Genomic DNA, 22722 nt, shown 5'->3' with positions numbered 1-22722 from the left:
TGACTTAGGGCCTGAACAACAGCAAGATAGGCTTCCCTGCAGAGTGCAGTCGTGTGCTATGATTTTGTTACCTTTATGCAGTTTCTTGTTTTTGTGAGGTTTCTGTTTTTTCACTATTTTTATTATAGCCTCATTCCCCCCCGCCCCGACCAACGCTTCTTCCAGTGAGGTGTTCTATTAAAGAAACCTCCCTTCTTAGACACTTTATCCTCTCAACCCAGCATGGATTGTTCTCCAGACTTGCTTCATGGATACCATCTGAGACTTCCCTTGACTGCTTTCCTCTGATAAGGCCAGGCTTCCTGGATGATGACTCATCTTCTTCTGTTTGGTTTGCTTCATTGTTTTCCTGGAGCACATCCTTGAATAACTTCCTCAGAAAAGGTGTTAGCAGTTTTAATTTTCTGAGTCTGTGCATGTCTTGACATGTGTTTTCTACCTTTCTGATTGATTTGTAGTTAGGTTGGGTGTAGAAATCGAGGTTAAAAATCATTTTCCCACCGAACTCTGTAGGCATTTGCTTTGTTGCCTTCTATGGGCATGAGTCTGAGTGAACTCTGGGAGTTGGTGATGGACAGGGAGGCCTGACATGCTGCGATTCATGGGGTTGCAAAAAGTCGGACATGACTGAGCAACTCAACTGAACTGAACTGAATACTGGGTTGGCCAAAAAGTTCATTCAGGCTTTTCTGTAACATCTTTTGGAAAACCTGAACAAACTCTTTGGCCAACCCAATACATGATGATGTCCAGGCTCATTCTCAGTTCACACCCCTTCCCCAAACTTTTACACATTCTTGGTGTTCTGAAACTTTAAAAATATTTATCTATCTCCTTGTGGGTCTGTTCTTTGTTTTGCCTGACAGATTCTATCGACACCTTCCTCAAATTTGGGGAATTGTCTTACGTCAGCTCTTTGATTATTTCCTTTGCTCTGTTTCCACTCATCTGTAGTTCTGGAATTTTTATTAATTGATTATTTGATTACCTGGTTTGGCCCTCCATGTTTATCTTTTCGATTTTCATCTTGTTTCCGTTTTCTTGTACACATTGAGAGAATTCCTTCATTTTGCATTGTATTCCTTCCATTGAATCTTTTAATTTGACAAACATATTTAAACTTTTTGAGAGCTAGAACTTTTTCCTTTACTTTTTCATAGCATCCTGGCCTTGTTTTATTGAATGTGTGTAACCTTGAATTTCAATGGTGAGACCTGCACTGAGCACCCTATGGCCATTAGCCTTCTTTCTTATCAGCCCCTCCATGTACTCCAGGGCCTTTACACATTGTTCACACTTTCCTAGCTTTTCTTGCTCCCTTTTATCTAGTTTGAGATATTTTTGTGATAATTCAGTTATGCTTATCAAGTGAGTAGTTTGATGTTCATATGTTGTCAGAGGAGAGATCCATATAAGAGAGTTGATGTGAGAGTCATCAGAATACAGGTGGTGTTTAAGCTCATGGGATTGAGTAGAAGCACCAGGAAAATACTTATAATATGAGAAGGGGATTGGCCCAGGACCTGGATCTGAAGAATTCCAGCATGCAGAGAGTAGGGGGTGGGGGGCCACATGGGGTGGCTGCTGAGGTCAGAGAGAACTAGGTCAGTATGACATCAGAGACCCATGTCAAAAAGGACAGTATTGTTGCAGCCCTGCGAGAGGATTAGAAATACCCACTGCATTGGATGTTGCAGTGGAAGCCACTGATAAGCTCAGCAGACAGTGTTTGATTGAGTAATGGGAATGGGCCGAGGAGGGGATGAGGGGGAAGAAATGCAGACAACCTGGAAGTACCTTGTGGGGCCGGATTCTGCTGGGACAGGTAGGGACAGATCAGAGACTAGCTAAAGGAAGGTGTGGACTCAGAAACTCTTTTTTTTTAATTCTTAATTTTTTTTTCTTTTATTAGAGTCTAGTTGATTTACAATGTTAGTTTCAGGTGTAAGCAAAGTGATTCAGTTATACGTATAAATATATCTATTCTTTTTCAGATTCTTTTCCATTATAGGTTATTATTAATACAAGATAGTGACTATAGTTCCTTGTGCTATACAGTAGGTCCTTGCTATTTATCTGTTTTATATATAATGGTATGTTTCAGTTAAGCTCCTAATTTATCCTTCTGCCCCCCTCCCTTGCTTCCCCCTGGTAACCATAAGTTTGTTTTCTATGTCTGTGAGTCTATTTCTGTTTTGTAAATAAATTCATTTGTAATTTTTTTAGATTCCACATGTAAGTGATATTACATATTTGTCTTTTTCCGTCTGACTGACTTCACTCAGTGTGACAGTCTCTAGGTCCATCCATGTTGCTTGTTGTTGCTCAGTTGCTAAGTTGCGTTTGACTCTTTGTGACCCCATGGACTACAGCACACCAGGCTTCCCTGTCCTTCACTGTCTCCCAGAGTTTGCTCAGATTCATGTCTATTGAGTCAGTAATGCTATCCAACCATCTTATCCTCTGCTGCCCTCTGCTCCTTTTGCCTTCAGTCTTTCCCATGTTGCTACAAATGGCATTATTTTGTTCTTTTTTATGGCTGAGTAATATTCCATTGTGTATATACACATGGGGCTTCCCTGATAGCTCAGTTGGTAAAGAATCTGCCTGCAGTGCAGGAGACCCCTGTTCAATTCCTGGGTCGGGAAGATCTGCTGTAGAAGGGATAGGCTACCCACTCCAGTATTCTTGGGCTTCCCTTGTGGCTCAGCTAGTAAAGAATCCACCTGCAATGCGGAGACTTGGGTTTGATCCCTGGGTTAGAAAGATGCCCTGGAGAAGGGAAAGGCTACCCACTCCAGTATTCTGGCCTGAAGAATTCCATGGATTGTATAGTCCATGGGGTTGCAAAGAGTCAGACAGGCTGAGTCACTTTCACTTTCATATACGCTGTTCTTTATCCAGTCATCTGTTGATGGACATTTAGGTTGTTTCCATGTCTTGGCTATTGTGAATAGTGCTGCAGTGAACACTGGGTGCAAGTGTCTTAACTGAAGAGAATTGAGTGTGTTTAAATGCTGATTAGAAGGATCCAGTGGGAAGGGAATGACATTTCCACAAGTCACAGGTGTATTGGGGACCCTGGGGACACTGGCAAGAGTTCAGTGAGGGTTGTGGGGAGCAGAAAGGCCCAAATGATGAGTACGGTTGGCTGTGGCTGGCGATTATGCGTGACCTTGAAACCACAGGAAGACGTTTGATGGGAAATACGTATAGAGTCTGGAACAGAAAATAGGGATATGGATCTAGAACATCTTACAGGTTGAGGAGGCTGGAACCAGGAAGACCTGTGAGAATGTTTCAGAAATTTCAGTGGAATGTTCCAAGGACCTGGAGTAGAGTCAGACTGAAAGGAAAGGAAAAACATGGAGATCCTCTCAAAGCTAATTAATACATCTGCATGACTGCCTGGCTGGTTACAAAAAGAAAGGAGGAAGGAGGCTTTAAATATGTTCTTCTCTGATGGGGGAAACTGAAAGATGTCTGGTGCCACTGTCAGAATATTTTGTGAGTGCAGAGAGCAAAGATTCTCAAAAGTGAGCCACCAGCCAAGAGCGGAAACGGATGAGGAGTCTGGGGAGATTAGATTTGACAGTAAAGAAATTACTGGAATTTTCCAAGAAGAAGATTACGAAAGGACTTCCCTGGTGACTAAGACTCTGTGCTCCCAGTGCAGGGTGCCTGGGGTCCATCCCTGGTCAGGGAACTAAGATCCCACATGCCTCAACTAAGACCTGGCGCAGCCAAGTAAAGAAAAATAAATATTTTTTTAAGTATATTATCTTATTTTTTATAAGAAGGTTATAAAGAGTTATAATACAGAATAACCTGGTAGTTTTAGATTTTTAGAGATAGAATGAGCGAGTCTGCTTGTGTTAGGAGACCAGGCAGGCGGCATGCAATCTTGTGAATTGTGTGTCTCTGTAGAGCAGGACTCGAATCCTTGGTGAATAAATGAAAGGTTAATGGTTTACTTCAGAATTGCCACCCTTTCCCCCTACCCGACACAAGTCACACACAGCAGCCCCAGGAACAGATTCTTTGGGTAAGATGAGGAAATCAGAAAGAGACTGAAAATGTTTTATCTTTAGCTCATGAGAACCACTGCTTAAAACCTTATCAATAATTTAAATGACTGCACTGTTGTTTATTTTAAACATGCTTTTTGTTCTATGGAAAGGTTTTTTTCCCATCCCATTTTCTCTCTGTGTATTGTTATGATAGGATTTTTCCCCCTTTTTTTTTTTAAGTTTTATTGGAGTATAGTTGCTTTACAGTGTTGTCAGTTTCTGCTGTACAGCAAACTGAATCAGCCATTTGTATACATACATCCTATCTTTTTCAGATTTCCTTTGCACTTAGGTCACCACAGAGTAGTTCCTTGTGTTCCCTTTTTCTTACTTTATGGCATAAATATAACGTAAAAAAGAGTCAGGAGAACTGCTCACTGTTGACCAGCTCAGCACTCCCTGTCCTACGCGTCCTCTCCCCTCCTTGTGCGTGTGTCTGTGACACACACTTTGATGCACCTGTGATCAGCCACAAATACAGTTTCTCCTCTGGTGTTGTGAAATGTAACATGTCAAACATGGTTTAAAAATATTATTGTATTAGGCAGAGCTTGCTTTTATTTTAACTTCTTGTAGCTGGACAGCCATCCTCGGCACAAATAAGCAGTGATCAGAAGAGGAAAGACATAAGGGTGCCCGCCATGCCGGGCCCCGCCCATCAGCCTAGGCTCCAGCCACCCTGGCTGTCTCCCTGCTCAGCGGCTGGATGGCTCTGAGGTGACTGACGCCTCTGAACTCAGTTCTTGAAGGAGACTGGGAGGAAGAACCCTTCTGGTTTATGACGTGGTAAGCTGGGGGACTGCCCCCCAACCCTGCCAGTGGCTGTGATGGGGTGTCTTGATGCAGAGCGGGGAGTAATACCACTTTAGTTTGGTCCAGTGGTGAATTTTAGCAGCATTCTCAACTTATGCTCAGCTAATGATAGTTTCTGAAAAGATGTGTCTAGAGATGGGAAGAGCCTTTTAAAGAAGATAAGGAGGCAAGTACATTGATCGTCAAGTGATGATGAAGCAGCGAGAACCAAAAAAGAATAGATGTTATGAAAGTACAGCTGGATTGTGTGCTTTATAATCTACAACTGGGTGTCATTCATAAATGGACTTGGATTTGATGTAAACAAATTCCTAGTAGTTTAGATAAGGCATAAGTAACACCCAAGCGGCAGACAGACTGAGACTCAGCAAGAGGAAGAAGCGAAGCTGCCGCTGCCACAATGGCAGAGGTGAGCTGCTGCTGTCCACATCATTCTTCCCAGTCGACAGACAGCTGAAAGGAGCCTGGCGTTAGTGGCGCCAGGAATGCAGATGCCATGACAGTCAGCCCTGGATATTCAGGGTTGCATGTCCTCACTGTCAGTAGGCTGAAACTTTAGGGATCCCCCAGTTTTCATTCCGGTCCTTGTCAAGGTCACTTCACTCCAGAAGACCGGTGTGACGAAAAGGTTTATTGCTTAGGGATTTCAGTCTTCACTTTACAAGGATATTTAAACACATCTTTTCTTCACTGAGCATTTATTGTGGTGTACCAGAGGCACCAGGACACAGCCATGCATCACACGTGTGTTACTGTGCTCTTAGCTTTCCAGTAATTTAATTTGGAAAGTGAACTGAAGTCGCTCAGTTGTGTCTGACTCTTTGCAACCCCAAGGACTATAGCCTGCCAGGCTCCTCTGTCCATGGGATTTTCCAGGCAAGAGTGCTGGAGTGGGTTGCCATTGCCTTCTCCAGGGGATCTTCCTGACCCAGGGATCGAACCCAGGTCTTCTGCATTGCAGGCAGACTCTTTACCCTCTGAGCTACCAGGGAAGCCTGGTAATTTGAAAAGGTTAACTTAAAAACCTGAATCTTATTCTAAATGACTACGACAGCTTAGCCTTCATCATGTCAATGTTTTAGAGGCATCCGGCCGTCAGACGCTCAGCAGTGTCCACCGTCTGCCTCCGCATCACCCCCTCGGATTCTGGGGCACTGGGAGACACAGTTGCTCATGACTTAGTGGCTGTCTTGGCAGTGGGTTCAGAGCTGTTTCACCACAGTGGTTCCTGCCTCTGCCTCGGCTGGCTGGGGCCTCTGCCAGGCTGTGGATGGGTCCCTGCCCCCAGCCCTCCCTGCACAGCAGAGGCCTCCGGTCCACGGTCCATTGCTGTGTAAGTTGCTGCAGTCGGCCTTGATTCATCACACACCTTTGAGTTTGTAAGACGGCCAGATTTTTCATTTTATACTTTAACCTCCGAGGTGGGTTTCATTTCTGGAGCATTTAGGAGATTGATGTCTGAGTTTTCACCTCTAGATTTTTTTTTTGACATTTTCCATAGTAAACAGTATAAGTGAAAATTTAAAATGTAGTATAGGTGAAGGTTAAAAAATAACTGTGGTAGTATAGATGAAAATAAATTCCTTACCTTACATTTTCTATTGTAAGTTCTAAATTCTGTATCATTTCCACATTATGTAAATCTGTTTGGCATTGAAAACTGTACTACAGATGAATGTGCTGGGCCCTCATCGTGTTGGTTCTTGTTTCTTTGTGAATACAAATGAGCACAGTATTCCCACTTAGTTAAAAACAATAGGTCATTGAATCAGATCAGCCTGTGCCTAGTACAATATTATTTGGGTCTTCTGATTTCTTCATGAAATTTGTTCAGTCAGAATGGGAATGATACATTTTTTGAGTGTTTATTTAAAAATTCACAGCGATCCTGTATTTTGCTTAGTTGCCAGAACTGTCAATTCAGTTGTATTATGTTTCAAGTTACAGAAAACCTAGTTTAAGGTGACTTACGAAAGGTGACTGTTGGCTTGTGCGGTTGGAGGGCCAGCCTCAGGTTGACTGACCCACAGCTCTGCAGCGCCACTAAGAGCTTGGTTCCTTCTTTCTTCTCTGCATCCTCACCTTCCTCCTGCGATGCTGGTTGCCAGCCGTCCCCAGACTCACCCGCAACCAGTATGTTTAGACGCTCACCCAGGAACCTCCTGGTGTCTTGTTGACCTTGACTGTGGGGCTGGTGTGTGCTTTGAGCCAGCAGCCATTGCTGGGGACAGGGTGATGCTGAGTAGCTCAGCATGGCGTCAGCTCTGCTGAAGCACAGGGCTGGGGGCAGGGGTGCAGAAGCCCCAGTTGGAGCTGGGTAGGAACTTCAGGGAGGATGCCATGGAGGAAGAGTGGCAGCCGTGCTGCCCACATGCCCTGAGAGCTGAAGTTACTGGGTTTCCTTCATAAAAGTGCTCGCTTTGTTTCACTGGTCTCTTCTGTCTTCAGGGGCCGTGACAGCCACCAAGAGGACAGGCATTCCCGCCCCTCGAGAACTCGCCGTCACTGTCTCAAGAGACAGAACTGTGCCACGCGGTCCCTCCAACTCAAGGAAAGTGACGATCAGCCCCACCTCTTCAAGCACGCCCACCCCCACCAAGCACGTGCGGGCTGCTCCCCCAAGACCCCGGCTGGAGCATGAAGGTGCAGAGAAGGCTGTGCTCGAGTCCCAGGTCCGGGAGCTCTTGGCAGAAGCTAAAGAGAAAGACAGTGAGATCAACAGGCTCCGAAGTGAACTCAAGAAATGGATGGAGAAACGGACTCAGGACAGTGAAGGCAGGGATGCTTTGGACTCCAGTGTGGACGGAACATCAGTCTTGCCAGGTGACTCGGAACCTTTGATCCGAGCCCTTGAGGAGAAGAACAAGAGCTTCCAGAAAGAGCTCACAGAGCTCGAGGAAGAAAACCGGGCCTTGAAAGAGAAACTGACTTATTTTGAGCACTCCCCAGATTCAGAGGGGGGAGCAAGTCACACCGGGGACAGCAGCTGCCCGACATCCATAACTCAGGAGTCCAGCTTCGGGAGCCCGACGGGGAATGAGGCGTTGGGTGAAATTGATGCATACAGAAAAAACCCACATGAGGGTGCCCTGCGGACATCAGGCTCTTCCAGCAGTGATGTCACCAAGGCCTCCTTGTCCCCGGATGCCTCTGACTTCGAACACATCCCGGCAGACACCCTGGGGCCCCTGTCCCCTGCCGGGAGCCTTGTCAAGAGCTCCAAGTGCTCGGTAGCCGGCAGCTCCCCGAACACAGCGAGCGAGCTGTCCTTGGCGTCCCTGGCAGAGAAGATCCACAGGATGGAGGAGAACCAGCACAGCACGGCCGAGGAGCTGCAGGCCACACTGCAGGAGCTATCTGACCAGCAGCAGATGGTGCAGGAGCTGACGGCTGAAAATGAGAAGCTGGCGGACGAGAAGACACTCCTGGAAACGTCCTTCCATCAGCACCGGGAGAGGGCGGAGCAGCTGAGTCAGGAGAATGAGAAGCTTATGACCCTCCTGCAGGAGCGTGTCAAGGGCGAGGAGCCTGGCGCCCAGGAAGGCAAGATCCTGGAGCTGGAGCAGAAGTGCACAGAGATTCTGGAGCAGGGCCGCTTCGAGCGCGAGAAGCTGCTGAGCATCCAGCAGCAGCTGACGTGCCGCCTGCGCGCCATCGAGGAGGAGCACCGCAGTGCCCTGGAGCTGGTCCGGCACCTGCAGGAGGAGAACAGGGAGCTGACCACCCGTCTGGAACTGGAGCAGCACAGCGGCGGCCCCACAGCTGAGATCCCAGCAGCACGTCAGCTTCCTGTGGAAGGGCTCCAGGTAGAGAATGGGTCTTTGCAGGCCTCCCTGGAGAACGAGGAGCAGAAAACTGGAGGGGCCAGCCCTCTGGGGCCCATGGCTGAGGGCTGCAACGTCCAAGAAATGCTGACTGTGGCTCGAGCCGAGAAGGACCAGCTGGAGCAGTCCTGCTCGGAGCTCAGGCAGGAGCTGCTGAAGGCACATGGGGAGGTGAAGCGCGTTTCAGGCCTGCTGGCCAAGGTAAGGAGCTTTCTCTTCACTGGGGTTTGCTCATCCTCGTCTGCTTGGTCCTTCTCGGCCTGAGAGGCACAGGGCACAGAGGACCAGGTACTCAATTACATTCACAATCCAGCACTCTAGCCTGAAGATCTGTCAGAGTCCACACAGACCGGGCATGCAGCAACGAGACACCCCAATTTCTGGCTACAGTAGCAGAATGTGTCATGGGGATTCAGTGAGTCTGATGATGCAGGAATAAAGAACATCGCAGAGGCCAGTCCGGAGTCCAGTCCCCAGGGGAGCACCTAGAATAACATGGGTAAGGGAGGGTAGTGCAGGAGGACTGCCTGGAAGAGGTGACAGTAAGCCAAGTGTTGAAGAGTGAGTGATAGACATCCAGTTTCCTGGTTACCATGCTTTGGGCACCTAGGAACAGAAAACTAAAATCATCCTAAGTTTCCCCACCAAGTAATACAATTATATAACCACTATTTTGGCACTTTCTTCCAGATGTACTAACGTATGTGTGTATATGTTTATCTCACAAGTTAAAAAATCATTCTATACATACTAACTTTTTAAAAATCTGATGTTTTGTGAGCACATTCTCGTTCACTATTCTTTGAAACATGATTTTGAAGGCCAGATAGTGTGCTGTTCTAGAAATATTTCCTAAGTACTTTACTGCTCACCTATTGTTGAACATTCATGTTTTTTTTTTCCTAGTCTTTTGATAGTGTAAGTCATTTTTTATCTCTCTCTGATTATTTCCTTAGGAAAAATTCCTAGACATTGACTCACTGTGTCAAGAGTGTGACCGTTTTAAAGACTTTGCATGCCTTGGCCAGATTGGCTGCCAGCAGCAAGACACAGGTGTAATCCCACCAATGGGGTGGAGGGTTCTGGACCCCTTGCTGACATTTAGTACCTAGCTCTTGGGTCATTCAGATCTGGTCTCCGTTTCTTTTCCTCTCCCCATTTCCACTCAGAAAGATCTTCCCCAACCCAAGATCAAGTAAATGATCACTATTTTCATTTTTTAAAAATAATGCTTTAATCAGCCTGGACTTAGTTCTCTGGTAAAGATCGCTGGTAATTGTATAATATTCTGCCCATCCTCAGAGCATAGCAGCAGGTATAGACAGATGGCTTCTGATTTCCCAATTCCTCTGAGCTCTGGGTCTGATTTTGGGGTCCCTTGCTGAGAGGGACTGAAAACATCCTCCCACCTCATTTCAGGGGCTGTCACTCTCCTGATACAAATTACGCCCTGAACTCCCAGAGGGTTTGTCTCTCCTGCTTCATCTGCCTTAAGAATGGTCCATTGCAACCTGATTCTCTGGTTGTTAATGGTGTGGATGTCTTACAGGCTTTCTCTTCCTCTCATTTCTTCGTCTTCAGCTGGGTTCGAGTATCTTCAGGCTTCCAGCTTCTCTGACCTCCACCTTCTAATTTTGCTGGCAGCTGACTGTGTGATCGTACAACCTGCCTGTGCACAGCTTCGTGGGGCCGGGGCGGGTGGGGTGGGGTGGGGCTCTTGTTTCCACAGAATCAAGCCTTAGCCTCCCGCCACCGCACACATGCCTTCCCTAGCTGGCCAGCAGTGTGGAGTTGGACCACATCTTTGTTTTTCTAGATTATAATGCAGCCTAGGTCTACTTGTCAAGATTCTAGTCGTTTGGGATCTTGATTTCAAGCTGGAGAATTTTTATAAGTCTTGGAACCTAGAAGTTTTAAAAGAAGACACTGATTTTTCTCTTCCCCTGAGGTTGACAACGTGTAGGTAGAAATTCAGTTCCTCCTGCAAAACTCAGGCATTTCCTCCAGTGGAGTAAGGGGGTTGGTTGTAAAGAAGCACTTGCCTGAGTGGCCAAGGAAAATAAGAGGTAACACGATTACTGTGTGACCAGCGTTGTCACCAAGACAAAATGATTAGGGGACCAACTGGCCACAAATGGCCACAGCAGAATTCAAGAGACGATGTGGCAGGTCAATGGCCCCATCACCATGACTGAAGACAGGACCCTACAGGGATGGAGAGACCTGGACCCTGGCTGAAATGACAGGTGGTCTGTGAGCATGACCAGTTGGTGCTTTAGACAGTGAGAGCAAACCCTGGTGTCGGGACCCCAGTCGGTGGATGTGCGCTCTGCTCCATAACCTGGAGTCTGGGGGTCGAGGCTGGTGGTGGGGTCCAGGCAGTGTAATATCACAGCTCAAGGCTGGCAGCTCTGAGACCCTCTCTGCCTTCCTGCTGGAGGTGCAGGCGAGCATGGTGCTTTCAGCATCTGGTCCCCACAGTCCCTACAGTCCTGTGGGAGAACCTTCCCTGGGTACCCTCCTTATACCTGGGCAGGACTGAGTCACACCCAGTGACCTGGTGACCCTCCCTCAGGTCACCTTCCCTGAGACTGCAGGACCACAGCCTGATTCCTGAACAAGTTAGGGGGTCTTAGTAAGAAGAGAAGGGGGTGTGGCCTCTGGGCAGGTGAGAGCCCCGTTGGCCACAGCCAGCAGGACTCCACTTGGTTGGTCACTTCCCCACCCCATCTACTTTCCCCTCCAGCCCCTTCACTGCCCTCTGCCCCACTGCCAGGCCCAACCAGGCCCAGTTCTTGCCCTCAGGTATCTGAGGGACCATGTCTGTCCCCCTTCCCCCCCAGTAGGTCCTGTCTGAAGCTTTAGGTCTCACCATCTGTGTTCCTTTTTCAGAGACGCTGACCCTCAGCTCCAGGAGGGCTGTGGGCTTGTGGACCAGGAGGCCACATCCTGGATGGGCTGGGACTTCTTGGCTAGCCCAGTGTCTTGATGGTGCTGAGTTGGGCCTGAGCTCCAGTCTCTTTCTTAAACTTGACTGCAGTACTGGTCTCTGAAGCCTCTGGCCACCCCAGCATTTGTCTCCTTGTTGAGACCTTAGAAAGCTCCTCAGGGAGCATCACAGCCCCACCCCGAAGATGTCCCAGAGGGCCTCAGAGAGATAGAGATGTTTGCCCTCTTCTTTGAGTTTTCCGTCCCCATCTTTCTTTTTCCATAACAAAAGTGTAAACTGAACTAGCATATTCCCTCCCCTTTGGCAGAGAAGCATTGTAAAAAAGATAGTGCAGACGGAAGCTGGCATAAATGAATCATGGCTCCATCAGAACAGGGGCAAGGATTCAGCAGAAGGGAATAACCAAGTTAGATGTAAAACAGACATAACAGAGACTTCCCTGGTGGTCCACTGGGTGAGAATCTGCCTGCCAGTGCAGGGGACACAGGCTTGATCCCTGGTCCAGGAAGATCTCACTTGCCTTGGAGCAGCTGAGCCCTGACTCTAGGGCCTGAAAGTCACGACTACTGAAGCCCATGTACCCTAGAGCCTATGGTCTGCAACAAAAGAAGCCACTGCAATGAGAAGCCTGCATACCACAACTAGAGAGTGGCCCCCGCTTGCTGCAACTAAAGCCTGAGCAAAGCAATGAAGACCCAGCACAGTCAAAAATAAATTTTTTTTTTTTAGAACATCCGCTGTCCAATGCAGGGGATATGGGTTCAATACCTGATTGGGGAGCTAAGGTCCCACATACTGAAGGGCAACTAAGTCCACATGCTACAACTAGAGAGAGCCCCTGGGCAACAGCAAAGACCCAGCACAGCCACAATTTAAAAAATAAACACAGCAAGATAACGCATACTCACTCATGGTACAGTTACTTAAGCCATCACAGTATGTACAGTCTTAATATGTGACAAATAGCTATGAAAAGAAGAGAAGCAAAAAGCAAAGGAGAACAGGAAAGATATACCCATCTGAATGCAGAGTTCCAAAGAATAGCAAGGAGAGATAAGAAAACCTTCCTCAGTGATCAGTGCAGAGAAATAAAGGAAAACAATAGATGGGAAAGACTTGCGATCTCTTCAAGAAAATTGGAGATATCAAGGAAACATTTCATGCAAAGATGGGCTCAATAAAAGATAGAAATGGTATGGACCTAACAGAAGCAGAAGATATTAAGAAGAGGTGGCAAGAAAACACAAAAGAACTGTACAAAAAAGATCTTCACGACCCAGATAATCACAGTGGTGTGATCACTCACCTCGAGCCAGACATCCTGGAATGTGAAGTCAAGTGGGCCTTCGGAAGCATCACTATGAACAAAGCTAATGGAGGTGATGGAATTCCAGTTGAGCTGTTTCAAATCCTAAAAGATGATGCTGTGAAAGTGCTGCACTCAATATGCCAGCAAATTTGGAAAACTCAGCAGTGGCCACAGGACTGGAAAAGGTCAGTTTTCATTCCAATCCCAAAGAAAGGCAATGCCAAAGAATGCTCAAACTACCGCACAATTGTACTCATCTCACACGCTAGTAAAGTAATGCTCAAAATTCTTCAAGCCAGGCTTCAATAATATGTGAACCATGAACTTCCAGATGTTCAAACTGGTTTTAGAAAAGGCAGAGGAACCAGAGATCAAATTGCCAACATCCGCTGGATGATCGAAAAAGCAAGAGAGCTGTAGAAAAAACATCTATTTCTGCCAAAACATCTATTTCTATGCCAAAGCCTTTGACTGTGGATCACAATAAACTGGAAAATTCTGAAAGAGATGAGAATACCAGACCACTTGACCTGCCTCTTGAGAAATCTGTATGCAGGTCAGGAAGCAACAGTTAGAACTGGACATGGAACAACAGACTGTTTCCAAATAGGAAAAGGTGTACATCAAGGCTGTATATTGTCACCCTGCTTATTTAACTTATATGCAGAGTACATCATGAGAAACGCTGGGCTGAAAGAAGCACAAGCTGGAATCAAGATTACCGGGAGAAATATCAGTCACCTCAGATATGCAGATGACACCACCCTTATGGCAGAAAGTGAATAGGAACTAAAGAGCCTCTTGATGAAAGTGAAAGAGGAGAGTGAAAAAGTTGGCTTAAAGCTCAACATTCAGAAAACAAAGATCATGGCATCTGGCCCCATCACTTCATGGGAAATAGATGTGGAAACAGTGTCAGACTTTATTTTTTGGGCTCCAAAATCACTGCAGATGGTGACTGCAGCCGTGAAATTAAAAGATCCTTACTCCTTGGCAGGAAAGTTAAGACCAATCTAGAGAGCATATTCAAAAGCAGAGACAGTACTTTGCCAACAAAGGTCTGTATAGTCAAGGCTATCGTTTCTCCAGTATTCATGTCAAAAATAAAATTTTTTTTAAAAACATCCACTGTCCAATGCAGGGGATACGGGTTCAATACCTGATTGGGGAACTAAGGTCCCACATACCGAAGGGCAACTAAGTCCACATGCTGCAACTAGAGAGAGAGAGTGAGAGTTGGACTATAAAGAAAGCTGAGCGCTGAAGAATTGATGCTTTTGAACTGTGATGTTGGAGAAGACTCTGAGAGTCCCTTGGACTACAAGGAGATCCAACTAGTTCATCCTAAAGGTGATCAGTCCTGAATGTTCATAGGAAGGACTGATGTTAAAGCTGAAACTCCAATACTTTGGCCACCTGATGCGAAGAGCTGACTCATTTGAAAAGACCCTGATGTTGGGAAAGATTGAAGGCAGGAGAAGAAGGGGACGACAGAGGATGAGATTGTTGGATGGCATCACCGACTCGATGGACATGAGTTTGGGTAAACTCCGGGAGTTGTTGATGGACAGGGAGGGCTGACATACTGCAGTTCATGGGGTTGGAAAGAGTCGGACACAACTGAGTGACTGAACTGAACTGAACACGTGACTTCTTCTATGTGTTAAGCGTCCAGTAAATGCTTGTTGAGTAAATTGAATGAAGGAATGAATGTCAGAGAAACTTGCAGTGAATTAGTAGAGAAAGGCTGCTAAAATTATATCAATATGTTAAATAAAAGTTTATCATATTTTAATCATAACAACTACTATTCTAGTGCTTTATATGTGCCAGACATTCTTGGTGCCTTTACGTCATTTAATCTCACTTAGTTGTCATAATTTTAGGGTATAAATACTGTTTTTATGTAGTTTTTTTTTCTGTTGACCCATCTCAGGGTTTGTTGAGGAAACTGAGGCAGGGAATGGTTAAGTTACTAGACTTAGTTCATTAACTAATGAAGGCCAGAGGCTGACTCCAGAACTCTTCTTGGTTGTTTGTTTGTTTGTTTTTGAAGAGGCAAATTTTGTTGCACTTACTTTTCATCACCCTGTTTGCAGTTTTTCTGGTTTTGTTTGTTTGTTTTTTTACTGTACTATGCAGTGTGCAGGAATCTTAGTTCCCTGACTGGAGATCTAACCTGTGCTCCCTGTGGTGGAAGCACAGAGTCTTAACCACTGGACCACTAGGGAAGTCCAGAATGGTTATTCTTCATCCCTGGTTTGTGCTGCTTCCTGTTTACATGAAAATAAAGAAGAGAGAGAAAACCATCTAAAGCAGTCACATGGGCTCGAATACACAGCAATCTTGCTGCCAGAGCCTTTAGGTTTGATAGAGAGCAACCTGCCACGTCTCGATGAACTGGGAAAGATGTTCTTGCTTGTTTAGAGTAGAGAAAGTCACAGCGAAAACCCAGGTCATCAAGACACATTCTCGTTTGATTTCGAACCTGAATCTTGAGGGGAGTGTGGGTTCACCAGATGTGTTGGTGGGGCAGGACAGCAGGAATGTCATGGAAAGACAATTGTAAGTTCTCACTCATCAAAGAAGTAACCAGTGGTTTGCAGTTTCTGGAGTGCATGGCAGCTGCTTGCAGTTGGGGTGGAGGAGACCCCGTCAAGAGCTTTGAATTGTACTCTCAAGCCAGTAGGAGCCTGTGGAGAATTTTTTCACTACCACCTTTAGTGACATAGAATTCATTTAAAGTGTACAGGTAAGTGGTTTTTAGTATATCCACAGAGTTGTGGCGCCATCACCACAATCAGTTTTAGAACATATTTATCATCTTGTACCCAGAAGAAAGGGGTTCCCAGGTGGCTCAGTGGTAAAGAAAACACCTGCCAATGCAGGAGACTCAGGTTTGATCCCTGATTCAGGAAGATGCCCTGGAGAAGGAAATGGCAACCCAGCCCAGTATTCTTGCCTGGAAGATTCCATGGACAGAGGAGTCTGGCAGGCTACAGTCCATGCAGGGTCTGATCCTGGGGACAGGCGAATGAGGATACCATTCCTCAGATTCAGTGTCTGACCAGCCAGAGGAAAGTCAGTGACCTTGTTGAGATCCCAGCCCCTGTCAGCTCAGGCCAGCCCTGCAGGACAGTCCCTCCCAAGTGGTCTCTGCTGCCACCTGCCTTTAGTGCTTGTTTGAGCATCGGGACCGGCTTAAAGCAACCCCTCTCTGGGGAGAACTGGGGCTCCCAGGAATTATTTGACTAATTTGTGATGCAGTTCTGCATGCCCCATTTCTAGAGAAAGTTGACTTTTGAAGAGGAGATGTGCTTGATATGCATGAGAGTGATTTTTGTCTTTAAAGGGAAGCCTTGGAAATCATGATGCTGCATGTCAGTTCTGTTCTTGAACCAGATGAGCTGGACCGCAGTGACCTGGCCCAGGGAACGAGGAGCCAGGGGTGCAGGGGTCAGCCAGCACCCAGTAGTCATCAAGGGCAGGTGCTGGCCTGAGCTGCTGGCCGAGCTGCTCTTTTCTAATGATCTAATTTCTCTCTCCATTAGTTACTCTGTGGGATAAGTCTAAAAATACCTCCCCAGCCCCTATTGGAAGCGTGATAAAGCTACTTTTTTTTTTTTTAATAAAAGAGCTTTCCAGAGTACATTGCTAAACTTGAGAGAATATTCCAAAATCAAGAAGGAAGAATGTTGTGCACTGATCTGTACGTTTACCCACTCAGCCATGCACGGCACCCAGCTCAGGCCCTCCCGTACCTGCACCTGTGCTCACGACCCCAACATGCAGGATGTAACGGAGGCCAGAGCTCCTGAGAGGCTGGTAGCCTGAGCTGCACATGGAAACCCCCGAGTCCTCAGCCATTCCTCACCTGCTCACATCCTCCTGTTTTAGTCCCAGTCAAGCAAAGGACATATTTCTAGACCCCAGGGGAGTGGCCCTTAACCTGAGGGTCTGTGAGGCGGAGCCTGGTTGCTCTGCAGAAAGCCAGGATCTTTGGGAGGCAAGGCCCACAGGTTCCTCCTGTGGCTGCTTGTTAAAGGCTGTCAGATGCCAGCCTTCCAGGAGCTAAAATGCAGTGGCTTTTTCTCCTTAAGAGTTGTCTATCTTCTGTTTATTAAAGTAGCTATCCTAGGACATAAGACTTTTGGTCTTTTCCATGTGTTGTAATTTTCTTGAGCTTACATACTCGGAGACAGAAAGCAGTTAGGAAAGAATAGCTACTGTTGTGTGCTTACCTGTACCAGGCATAGTGATAAACTAAGTATTAAGTTCCATTTAATTGTTCAGATAAGGACACCAGGACAGGGAGATGGATGGATACAGGGCTCAGTCTGGTAGAACTGACATTTACACACCGCAGTCTGGTCCAGGCCTGTGGCCCCACCCCCGAGTGCCGCTCCTGCCCCTCTCCTCTCCCCGCCACAGGAACCTGCACCCTTTCCCCTCCCCCACACAGGCACTCGCTCATTTTCTCCCTCAGTCCCTTCCTTCCTTATCCTTGATCAAAACCTCCCAATTGACAAACAGTACACAGCTTCCCTGGTAGTTCAGTGGGAAAGAATCAGCCTGGCAGTGAAGGGGACGAAGGATCAGTCCCTGGCCCCGGAAGATCCCACATGCCTCGGGGCAACTAAGCCCGTTCTCCACAGTTACTGAGCCTGTGCTTCAGAGCCCAGAAACCGCAACTACTGAGCCCACATGCCACAGCTACTGAAGCCCCCTCACCCTAGAGCTCGTGTTCTGCAATGAGAGGAAAGCCACTGCAATGAGAAGCCCTCGCACCGCAACCAGAGAGTAGCCCCTGCTTGCCGCAACTAGAGAAAAGCCTGCACAGCAGTGAAGGCCCAGTCCAGCCAAAAATGAAATAATTAAGAAAACTGTAAAAAATAAGAATGTTATACCCAGAGTAGATATTTTAATAAAATGCAGTACTGTTCTCAAATACCCACAGATTCTGCACATGAAATGCAATTGGGAAAAAAAATTGTATTTGGAGACTTAGCCTTCCAAATCTGGGAAGAAACCTACTAGGTGTCAAGCTTACATAACCTGCTAAATATACAGCTATTAATAACAAAGGACTGTAGAACCAGGATACAGCTTAAAATAGTAAAGTGATTTGTGTATTCAGGCAGTAGGATAGTATGCAGTATTTAAAGTAATGACCTAGGGAATTCCCTGGCAGTCCAGTGCTTAGCACTCAACGCTTTCACTGCCAGGGGCCTAGGTTCAATTCCTAGTTTAGGAACTAACAGCCCACAAACATCATGGTGCATTAAAAAATAATAAGGCTTTTCTTTTTTAAAAAAAGTACTGACTAGAACATTGTGTATCATGAATATATCTCAAAAACATAGTTGAAAGCAAATTACAGAAGTGTAATCAACACAGTATGTACAGGACAAAATAATAATACAGGACGAGAGCATCTTACATAAGATACAATGAAGTGTATCATACAGTGCCCTGCAGAAGCCTAAGATAGTGTGATATCATTTGTGTCAAAGTTTTAGAGCATCCAGAACAACAGTGTGTATTGTCATTGGCACATCCGCACACAGTAAACGTGGGAAATTCTTCAAGGAACAACCACATGCCAATTTCTGGACACTCTGGTGTGGGAGGAAGGGTGAGGCTTTAACAAATCTTGTTAGGGTAAAAGAAGATTTAGCAAACATGACAAAAATTAATAGTTGGTTTGCCCGTTTTGGCACACAGTTATCTTGTCCCCTTTGGTACTTTTCTGTGTGTTGAGAACGTTACTGATTAAACTTGAACAGGTGAAGTGAGTGTGCTGTGCATGTATCTGTGTCTGGTGTGTGCACATTTCTGCTGTGGCTGTCCCATTAGTGTTCCTCTAAAGAAAACACTAGCCCCAGGTACTTGACAGAGGGCTTCCCAGCAGAGGGCGCTGCTCCACTGTGGCTGTGAGGCGAGTGGCCACTTGGGACAGCTCCAAGGAAGGGGGCAGCAAAGAGGGGTACTGCAGCAGGTGCAGCTTTCTTTAGGGGCTTCTCAGGTGGCGCTAGTGGTAAAGATCCTTCCTGCCAGTGCAGGAGACATGAGAGACTCAGGTTTGATCCCTAGATTGGGAAAATCCCCTGGAGAACGAAATGGCAACCCACTCCAGTATTCTTGCCTGGGAAATTTCATGGACAGAATGAGCATGGTGGGCCACAGTCCTTGGGGTCACAAAAGAGTTGTACTCGACTTAGCAACTGAACAACAACAACAAGGTTTCTTTGACGCCACAGGAAGGGGCCCAGAATCCATCCATTTGGCCCCTGACATCCATCACGCTTCTCTGCCTTGGCTGTTTTTGAGGCCCAGAACACAGAGACGGTGCTGGGCACACACGTGCCCAAGGTTTCCTTTGCTGTTGCATCAGCGGGCCCAGCGTGGACATGGGGGGAGCTCTTTCCTGTTCAGGTGACCATGGCATCTTGCTTGCTTTCTAGGTGGAAAAGGATTACTCTTACCTAAAGGAGATCTGCGATCACCAGGCAGAGCAGCTGAGCAGAACCAGCCTGAAGCTACAAGAGAAAGCATCAGAGAGTGATGCAGAGATCAAAGACATGAAGGAGACCATATTCGAGCTGGAGGACCAGGTGGAGCAGCATCGTGCCGTCAAGTTGCACAACAACCAGCTCATCAGTGAGCTGGAAAGTAAGTGGACCCAAGTCCCTTGTGGGCATGGGTCAGGACGGAGGTGGGGACACTGGTTGCCAGGTCTTCCTTCTGAGCGTGCTATGGTCTCCCAAGAAGAAAGGCCAATAGAAGAGACAGAATCATTGGTCTTTTGAACTGGGCCACAGAACAGCTGATGAAGAAAGGCTGTTGGTCGTGGGTGGAGCGTGTGTGGGCGTTAGAAAGCTGCGTGTTATTGGTTAGGTGCCAACAGGTGTTACGTTGGGATCTGCCAGGTAGAAGGATGGGGGCTGGGGGTCGGCCTCAGGAGAAAACAGCCCCAGCATGGGTCCCCTGGACAGTAGGATCAGCTGACTTTGAGACATCGCCCACGTGTTCCTGAAGAGGCGCTTGTGTGTGGCTTATTTAGGAACCAGTTGCTACCTCTGAGTAGGGAGGGATGTTTTTCAGAGATTAGGTAAACACTGCCTGCTTTGTCCAAATAAGCCTTATCAGATGATCCCATCTAATGTGTTTTCCTTTAGTAACAAAAGACTTAGTGTGCAAGCTTTTAGCAGCACCCGCCTTGCTGAACATAGCACAGTTGGTGGGCTGAAAGGTTCCCCAGTGGGTACAGTTCCTCCAAACTATTCTTGGAACTCTTACTGGTGGTGAATCTACCTGTTTGCCAAAACTTTCTTGTAAACCCCATCCCCCTACCCCCACCCCCCTGCCCAAATCAACACGGTGCTGCCATAGCTGCTGGCACCCTGCAGACGGGGAAAAAGTCTGAGTCTCCCAGAGGGCCTCCCCAGCTTGGGTGCGACAAGGTGACCCCGCCTTCCTGTTTCAGCCTGGACCATCCACAGGTGTCTTTCACAGCTGATTCAGTGCCATGTGTTTTGCATTTTTGTGCTTGGATGTTGGTGATGCCTCTGTTTAAAATGGGCCCCCAGGGACTTCCCTGGTGGTCCAGTAGTTAAGGCAGGAGACGTGGGTTTGAGTCCCGATCGGGGAAGATCCCACATGACATGGAGCAACTAAATCTGTACGCCACAACCACTGAATCTGTGCTCTGGAGCCCGTGCACCCCCACAACAAGAGACGCCACTGCAGTGAGAAGCCTTTGCTTCACAACAAATTAAAACAGCCCCAAGTGTAGTTCTGAAATCCCATCCACTGTCCCTGGCGTGGGAGAGCCGGGGCACATCACATGCAGGAAATCCAAGCCACAGGGGAGCTTTATACCAACCAGAAATGCAGTACCCTCATGTGGACCAAACCTCCAGAGACCAGGAAGGGACCTTCCCAGTCTGCCCCCGAGCCGCTTGGGAAAGTGCTGAGTAGAGCAGATGGGAAAGTAGTGACATTGGTAGATTCATGAAATTTAAAAAGAACCAAAACATTGAACAGTGTGGTTGTGAACCCAAATCAAAGAAACGTGTGGTCAGGTTCCCAGGAGGGTGTGAAGCTCTCTCGTCCAGCGCTAGTACCCACAGGAGGGAAGTTCCAGCCCGGCAGATGAGGCAGTTCTGAGTGCCCCAGGCTGCAGAAGTGTCTTTCAGATGCCTGCCAAATGTTACATGGGAGAAGGACGCTGTGAGTGAGCAGGTTCCAGAACCCATGGGACGGGCTTTTTTCCACGAAGATATTGACCAGCGAGCCAGTTTAATGCAAACAGCATTAAACTTTGATGAAAACATTGGAATCAGAGGCTCAAGGGAGCATAACCCGTCTTTGCTCCAGGAGCTGATCCTCTGTGCCTGGCAGCTGTCTGTACCTGCCTGGACCATAGATACCCCCAGACCCTGTCTCCCTGGGAGACCAGATTCCATGGGTCAGGGTCTAGAGCTTGAACATCGGTGCTTCTGAAAAGTTTCCCCAGGTGATTCAGAGTTTTAGCTATGAGTCAGTTCCAGACTCTGGAAGCTGATCTAAATATCACAATAGTAATAACCATCCATTCCTGCTGTTACTCAGAACCCCACCCTCGGGAAGGCTGAAGAGGGAGGGAACACGTGTATACTTGTGTCTGATTCACATTGTTGTACGGTGGAAACTGACACAGCATTGTCAAGCAGCTATCCTCCAGTTAAATAAATTTAAAGAAAAGCCGTTTTTCCACATCACAGCAGCGAAGGATGTTCAGGTTGCTGTGCTGCTTCCAGTCATTCAGCGTGTGAGCGTGAGCGACTGTTGGCTCTCTTCCCATTGCGCTGTGAGTTTGTGCAGCCTGTCTCTGAGGCTGAACCCTAACCTCACATCACTTACGTTCCTACTCATCCTGTTTCTCTTGGAGGAACCCTCTGCCTCTGGCTCCTGTGCTCTGGGTGCTGAGCTGGGAAGCCTGGCCACAGGGGCAGGTCTCAGAGCCCGTGGCAGGACCTGAGGTTGCCTGGCTCCTGAGCTCAGCTCCCCAGATGCTCAAGACATTTCTGACTCCAGTCTGCCTGTTTCTTTCCAGGCAGCGTGATGAAGCTGGAGGAACAGAAGTCGGACCTGGAGAGGCAGCTGAAGACTCTGACGAAGCAGATAAAGGTGAGACGCGGTCAGAGCCAGAGCATCATTCTACCTGAAGTATCCCCGTTAACTGAGGTGTGGACACCTTTGAGACACACCCTGATGACTCTCTAGCCCTGCTTTGTGTAGTAAACTTGCTGGGCCTGGAACCACAGTGTGGCCAGGAGGGAGGTTTAGGCAGCCTCAATTTCAGGGCTAGGACTCCCGCACCTGCAGGTGCAGCCCCCCTGTGCCTTTTCCCAGCACCAAGATCCCAAAGCCCGTCTTTCCTATGGACACCCCTGGGCCCTGGAACCATGGCTGGGGCGTCAGTCTGATGTGGGCGCCAACCTGGCTTTTCCAGGACGAGACGGAAGAGTGGCGGCGCTTCCAGGCTGACCTGCAGACGGCAGTAGTGGTGGCTAATGACATCAAGGTCGAGGCCCAGCAGGAGCTGCGCGCTGTCAAGCGGAGGCTGCTGGAGGAGGAAGAGAAGAACGCCCGGCTGCAGAAGGCGCTGGGGGATGCACAGACCCGCGGCAGGTGGGTCCCGGCCGCTCTCCTCCCCCAGGCTGCGGAGGTGTCTCTGCCCTCACCGAGCCTTCTCCTTCCTTCCAGGTCCCT

The 22722-nt window shown here is 47.6% G+C and overlaps 1 protein-coding gene across 4 annotated transcripts in view; it reads left to right on the top strand.

Moving 5' to 3' along the window:
- SPECC1 (sperm antigen with calponin homology and coiled-coil domains 1) overlaps nt 1–22722 on the top strand; it is a 144724-nt gene that overhangs the window by 67654 nt on the left and 54348 nt on the right. For 3 of the 4 annotated variants that reach the window (XM_068975993.1, XM_068975992.1, XM_068975989.1), the window contains exons 3-6: nt 7332–8908; nt 19431–19638; nt 22064–22137; nt 22463–22678. In XM_068975993.1, coding sequence (XP_068832094.1) covers nt 7332–8908; nt 19431–19638; nt 22064–22137; nt 22463–22678 — 2075 coding nt within the window. The remainder of the gene's footprint in view (nt 1–7331; nt 8909–19430; nt 19639–22063; nt 22138–22462; nt 22679–22722) is intronic. The other variant, XM_068975991.1, reaches the window with a different exon arrangement.

The sequence above is a fragment of the Capricornis sumatraensis genome, chromosome 8 (assembly GCF_032405125.1).
Source record: "Capricornis sumatraensis isolate serow.1 chromosome 8, serow.2, whole genome shotgun sequence".
NCBI classification, from domain to species: Eukaryota; Metazoa; Chordata; class Mammalia; order Artiodactyla; family Bovidae; genus Capricornis; species Capricornis sumatraensis.
Note: the sequence above shows the minus strand (reverse complement) of the source record. Positions and strands in the feature narration are given on the sequence as shown.